Genomic DNA, 6816 nt, shown 5'->3' with positions numbered 1-6816 from the left:
ACCACTGAGTTAAGGAATCACAATGTCTATATGCCAAACCCCTAGGCCTTAAGGTTTAGAATCTCACTTGTATCGTCAATGACATGCCCGAATCTAGAGAGGGGGGATGGTCCGGACCCCCCCCCCCTTTGCAGCGTTTAAAAGTTTATACTGAAGCAAATAAAGAATGACTTTACTTTCCTCCCCCTACAGAACGTGGACCCCCTACCACGAATAAGGTTTTTCGCGTTTGGGAAAATGGGAAATGGATAGTAGTTTGGTTTTTTTTTCTTTTTTTTTCTTTTTTTTTTTTTTTTTTTTGCTTGTCGAGAAATTTCTGGGTTGGAATATTTTTGACTTGGGTGGATCCCCCCTGAAAGAAATTCCTGGATCCGTTCTTCAATGATATACAGCATATTATAAGCTTTATTATATGCTTGTCAAACTTTTTCTTCTTGAACAAGAAAATAAATAATCTGTCCTTAATAATCCTGAAAGTAAATATCCCGGTAATCTACCCTTGACTGGCATGAAAATAAATCTGACTTTTAAAAACTTCCCAGCCCACCCAACCCCCTTCTCAGAATCAAGTGGTCTCCCATTAAAACGATTATAGATAAATTATGTAATCTTGCAATATGCCTCCTGTATCTGTGTCCATGACTCCATGATCAAAGATTTCAAATGGACTTTTTATAATACATGACCAATTTAGAGGCCCCTACCACAAGCTTGAACAATAGGAGCTTAAACTTCGATCACAATTTGGGTAAAGGTGCTAGTAGCTGCTCATTATATTTCCGGCTAGATGTCTATGCATTAGCAGATTAAAGACTTTGAGAGAAGTAAACTATTTTCAGTATATAATTAACGTAGCCCCATGAATCATGAAATTTGAAAATTTTGATAGAGCCAGCACTCTCACTTTCAACTCCCATATTTTTTTTGTCCGTGTCCTATTTACCTTTCTCCAACTTCCGGTTCACCCCTTTCTTGTCCTTAAAAAATTCCCACAATAATAAGCTTGCCAACATTTCATGCACATGCACACTTCCTTTCTTTCGCTACAGCATACCGACACTTCCGGGCAAAGCAATGGCAGCTTCCCTGATTACACAACGTGTACAGCATTTTCAATGAGTTCAAACCATGCGTAGTCAATACAAAATATTTTAGTCCTTCCCCATCATCAATCTGGGCATAATTTACGTAACAATACATATGTATCTACTCCATACATGATACAACCAAATAAAGAAACATTTTAAAAATCAACAAAAATAATCTATGTTCAACATATTTAATTCATGATAAGATCTTTAAATACAAAATATACAGATAATTATTATGACATATTAATATAGCATTATCAAAGAGCTCAAAAGATATAACATTTGAAATGATAGGAACCTTTTGAAAGACATTTGCAGTGCATGTTAACACATCCTTAAAAAAAAAAGAATTAAATAACCAAAGGCTAGATGTTAATAATTTGAATGAAAACCTTATAATATCTCTGAAATACAAGACACCCCTTAGGAAGCAAAAAACTAATAACTGCATTATCTTGTAGACTTTTCAACACAACAGTATGAAATTTGCAATTTAAATGCTTAGGGACAAAGAAACACTATAAGTCCTATACGTTTTTCCAGAATCATTTTTTGTTTTACATTTTGCTAGGGGGCTCAATCTCATGTTCCCTACCGAACTGATTCACATACATTTTTTTTTTCCACAAATGTGCCTTTCAAATCTAAAAGAAAGGAATTCATTACATGATAAATTAATAATGTTCTATTGAGAAACAATGATAGGGTGAAAATTCTATTAATATTGACAACATCGTTATGAGGTAGTGTCGATGTGGAGAACATTTTGGTACACTGCATCCATTGTATAATGCCATTTGATTATTGCCTTAATAACGTAACCCAAATTTCATCGTGGTATCACACATGGTTCAAAATCTGTGCCAAAGAAATGAATCAAATACCGCTGTATGATTTGTCGGCATAGATGACGTTTGTCAAGTGTGCATGTCCGAGTTTGTGTATTTAAAATGTTATGTGAAGCGCCCCCTGTTGGAGACTGTGGCAATGCGGAGCAAATTTCACCATTTTCACAATAATTCAACCTCATTTCATTGCATATCCCATTTTCGAAATGAAATACCCGGTATTTAATTCTTCGGCATAGTAGGATAATTTATAATGTTCCTATGTAAAAGTTTGTCAAAAGAAAGATTTTCAGCTTATGCATAAAAAAATGTTATAGGCAATGTTAACATGGTCAATGCAGCCATAATAGTATATTAACATACCTCAAACTTTTTTTTAATATAAAAAAAAAATTAACTTCATATCAATGTGTACATTAGGTGAAAAATACTTCAGCAACATTTGGAATCTGCTTTAAGCTATATTTAATAGCACTGCTCTTTGTAACGACAGTGTTTTGCAAGAAACAATTTACATATCAAGAGCATCAACAAAAGCCATTCATCACTTTGTCCCTTTTTCCACAGGAAAAAAAAAAAGTATTATCTTATCCCTTAAATATGAGCAGTAATTACATTTGTATGCAATATTCTACACCAAGACAGTAGCTTATACTAAAAGAATGGATCGACCACAATAAAACTATAAAATGTACCAGTACAATTATGTTACTTAACATTTTTTCTCTGATGATTCACAAATGGAGATATGGAAGATGATTTGAATCAAAAATTTAAAAATTGTATTATATTTTATCAATGCCAGCTTATTCAAAGAGCACTTTGTAGCCATTACTATATTTGTATGTAAAAAAAATGTCTGTCAAATGTGCTAGTACTTTATAAAGTAAAACCTCATATTCTATGAATTGTTACAAGAATCAGGTTTTTATTGTTCTTCTAACCAACGATGTATGAATATTTTGTTCAATGCTCTTCAAATGATATTTTTACAAAAATTGTAGGGGAAAAACGTGTCAAATATATCCATGATCTTCCATTCAGTGAAAAATGTGACACTCAACCTGTACAATAGATTAAGTATCGTAAAATTAACACTTTTCTCCCTGGATGGTGAACAACTGTTTCCATACTTACGTCTATTCAATTCCATTATTTAAAATTTAGATTCAGCAACATTACAAGGACCTATCTTACAAAAGAGCATAAATATAAAATTTATTTTTTGCAAAATATAATTTACAAAAATGGGGAACATATTCTTTTTTTGAAATCTGTTGTAAATATTGGTACATAAAACTGTACCTAAATTAGTACACATGATGTGAGATGCAATTGTTTAATGTTACCTCTAGATGAACTCTGACCTCTGAACTATAAAAATAAATACATACAGATGCATGATCAGACTTTGAAATTGTGTCTAGATTTCTTTCTCACAAACTTTATGGCAATTGCAGAAAATTTATTGACCAAAGAAGCAAATCCAAGAATTCCACTTTTTTAGAGAAATGTCTTGTTTTCTTTGCAACTGCGATTCCACATCATCATGTGATAGATTTTGAATTTGTAATATATTAAAACAAACAGAAACCATTGTTCTACATGTGCAATAATGGCAAGGAAAATCTTGTTAACATATTTTCTGTTGTTTCTGTGTTACAAAGTGAAAAGAAAATGAATAATTTATATATATCTGAAAGAAAACCTCAAATCCTTCTTAGAAAAGTGTTTTAGAGAGAAAGAAAAACAAGAAGGAATTCAAGCACCATGAAAAGGACAAACATATGAAATAGTTATGAGTCAGTAGATGATATATCTAAGTGCCCTCTCTTTAGGGCAATATCATGAACTATTGCCCTGGGTCCATATTTCCCTCTCTCTTGGGCAATATCATGAAATATTGCCCTGGGTCCATATTTCCCTCTCTCTAGGGCAATATCATGAACTATTGCCCTGGGTCCATGTTTTCTAGTCAGTAGCATTTACATTGCCTATATGTCCTTATTTGGCAGAGCATTGCCCTAGATAACTGATTTGATGATCTGTTTTTCAAACTTCTTCAGAGGTGTGTCTGAAAACAGAAAATGAGAAAAAATAAAATAAAATACAGGATACTTAAATCGAAGGTCATTTTCATGTGAAATAGTAGAGATCTTGCTCAGTTAAACTGAATATAATTTTTTTCCTAAAATCATCATTTTGATATCTATATATATTTTATAACATAATTTTCTCTCAGAACACAGGCTTTCATGAAGTTTAAATAGATATCTCCAAAACTTGACAGCTATAAGACTGCTCTCTTTAGATTCAACAAAGTTCATTATATTTTCAGGAATTCTTTCACATTTTTACTTTCTAGACATAATCATGTCTGGAAAAATTCACAACTTAATTATAAGAGATAAAAACATATCAATTATTTTATTAATTTATGAATTTTCATCAGGAAAAAATGCATGTAAGCTAACATTCACTTTCCAATCTAATGCATATATTTCTCAATCAGTGATTAAATTTTACGATTTTTCACATTTATATGAGTAAACTAACATTTGTAATATAAAACTACCAATTTTTTTTTAGTGGTTTACTCCAATATCCATTTCTTTGTTGTAAATCTCAGTCATGCAGTCAACATATTGACTCCCATTAAAATTTTTTTCCTTAGTATATGTACACATTTTTGGAATTACTATAGGTCAGTTTTAAAGGTTTGAGCTAATTTCGTTTTGTCACAAATTATAACAAAATCACATTAAATTTACATGTTTATCTAGACAAATTAATTAAGGAATTACAACAATTTACTAAACTTGTTTAACCTTTTCACAAAACAATACTCTTACGTTATAAACACTTGTCTCATTCTCTGTAGTAAAAAGATGCTCTGAATATACAAGACATGAGAGGACCACCACCAAAGAATTTACATGCTTGAAATTAATTAGAGTACAACATTTCGAGGTAAGGGAAAGGATTGGTTTTTTTTTGGTTGGTTTTTTTTTTTTTTTTTTTTTTTTTTTTTTTGTCTAATCCACTTAGAGAACATGGAACTGGCAAATGGAGCATACAGATAAACAGTATTTTAACATTTCAAAAGGATTTGCTAATCAATGTAAATTAATACACTAAAAAAAATTATCAGGTAGTAAAATTCATGTTCGACCTTTGACCTCACAATTTGACCTTGACTTGACATATCAGATATCAATTTAAAAAAAAAAAAAAAATTCATGGATAAAAGTCAGAGAACATGTACTTTTAAAATTTCGAATTTTCAATTTGACTTGACCATTAAATATCAATTTTATACCTCTAATTTTGACCTTGACTTGACTATAAGATATCAATTTTATACAAATTAGAAGATAATTTGAAGTCACAAAACATGTACTTGAGGAAACCCTGGAAGTTAAATTCCCATTTGACATTAAACTTCTAATTTAAAAGATAACCTTGACTGTAATATTGACCTCAAAGGATGTCTTTAAATCTCATAGTTTAACAAATCAATCTTCAAGATTTTTTTTATCTGAAAAATTGTTTTAAGATAAACAAATTAATATATGGAGCAATGTGCTCCTTAGTAGAAAGCAATGGGTATCAGAACAAATCCATATATTATTTTTAAACATTTAGTTCAAAAATATTTAAGTTCACCCTTTCATTATATTACAACACAAGCACCTAATTTACTTTAAATAAATGTTTAAATTGACAAAATTGTCTAGAATATCTAAGGGAGGTCTATATCATACTCTAAAGATGGTTCTACATTACTTGAAAAACACATAATTTAAATACCATAATTATTTTAAGAAAGAAATTAATTAAAAAAAACTTTAAGATGTCACTGTTTATAAATGGTGAAAGCCAAATGGTTAGAATTTTTTTCTCCAAAACAAAGCAATATAGATAAATTTACAGGTACTTTACAAGAGTACAAAAAATGTATTATTCAAATTTGCTTGCAGAACCATCTTTAAGGTCAAGATCTAGTAAATGAAAGATGCCTACAAATTTTTCAAATTTGAGAAACGAGTTCTTTTTATGATCCTTTACAAATATGGCTTGCAAAAATAGGGTGTTTCGGGACATAATTTTTTGATAAACTTGACGAAAAAACATATTTTAAACTGTAATTTTTAATGAAAAACGAAGAAAGTCAGGTATAAATTTAGTGGTTTTTTCCATCTCAGATAAAAGAAATGTATCAATATTGCCTACAGTTTCTCAGAAAATGGTTTTTCATTTCTTCTTAACCTCTATTTTAAAATGATATTAAATTGAATATAGATATTGGGGTTACTTTTGACATGATTTCAAATTGAATACATTGAAAATCCTTCATTTGCTACACAATTCTTTTAAAGCCATAAAGTACGGGAAAAATTAAGCTTAAAACAATTATGACGTCATAATGGATCTAGCACCAAAAAGACAGTAACTGTTTAAAGTCATTTACTAGATCTTGACCTTAAGGAAAAAATACTACTATACCACTACATATTACAAGTAATTGTATATTTCAAAAAAATCATTCTAAGACCTAATTTATCTACAACACTAAACAACAGGAACATAATGAAAGTATCAGGGAAACACAATTTTTTCCCCTACATATTCATTTTCAAGTGAAAGATTGGGCAAACTGGCAAAATAATCAAAGTAATGAAAGTAAACAAAGCAATACTTTGAAAAATCAAATAAAGCCCATATTTTTGATTATACTGATTAAGGATTTTAAATCTTTTTTTTTTTTTCATTTATTAATAAAGATATACAAATGAGAGCAACATTAGCTCAATATACTGTATTTATCCCAAGCTTTGTCTTTAAGACAATAAACATGATATTCATTTTTATTTCTT

At 30.0% G+C, this 6816-nt stretch overlaps 1 protein-coding gene across 3 annotated transcripts in view; it reads right to left on the bottom strand.

Moving 5' to 3' along the window:
* Positions 1-1307: 1307 nt before the first annotated feature.
* The window catches only part of LOC133198003 (phosphatidylinositol 4-phosphate 5-kinase type-1 alpha-like), a 44626-nt gene continuing 39117 nt past the window's right edge, over positions 1308-6816 (bottom strand). For all 3 annotated transcript variants that reach the window (XM_061334156.1, XM_061334157.1, XM_061334158.1), the window contains one exon: positions 1308-4013. In XM_061334156.1, coding sequence (XP_061190140.1) covers positions 4002-4013 — 12 coding nt within the window. In that variant the 3' untranslated portion in view covers positions 1308-4001. The remainder of the gene's footprint in view (positions 4014-6816) is intronic.

The sequence above is a fragment of the Saccostrea echinata genome, unplaced genomic scaffold (genome assembly GCF_033153115.1).
Source record: "Saccostrea echinata isolate AGI-Se365-2 ecotype Australia unplaced genomic scaffold, CSIRO_AGI_Sech_v1 ptg000032l, whole genome shotgun sequence".
Taxonomy (NCBI): domain Eukaryota; kingdom Metazoa; phylum Mollusca; class Bivalvia; order Ostreida; family Ostreidae; genus Saccostrea; species Saccostrea echinata.
This window is presented reverse-complemented; position numbering and strand designations above follow the sequence as displayed.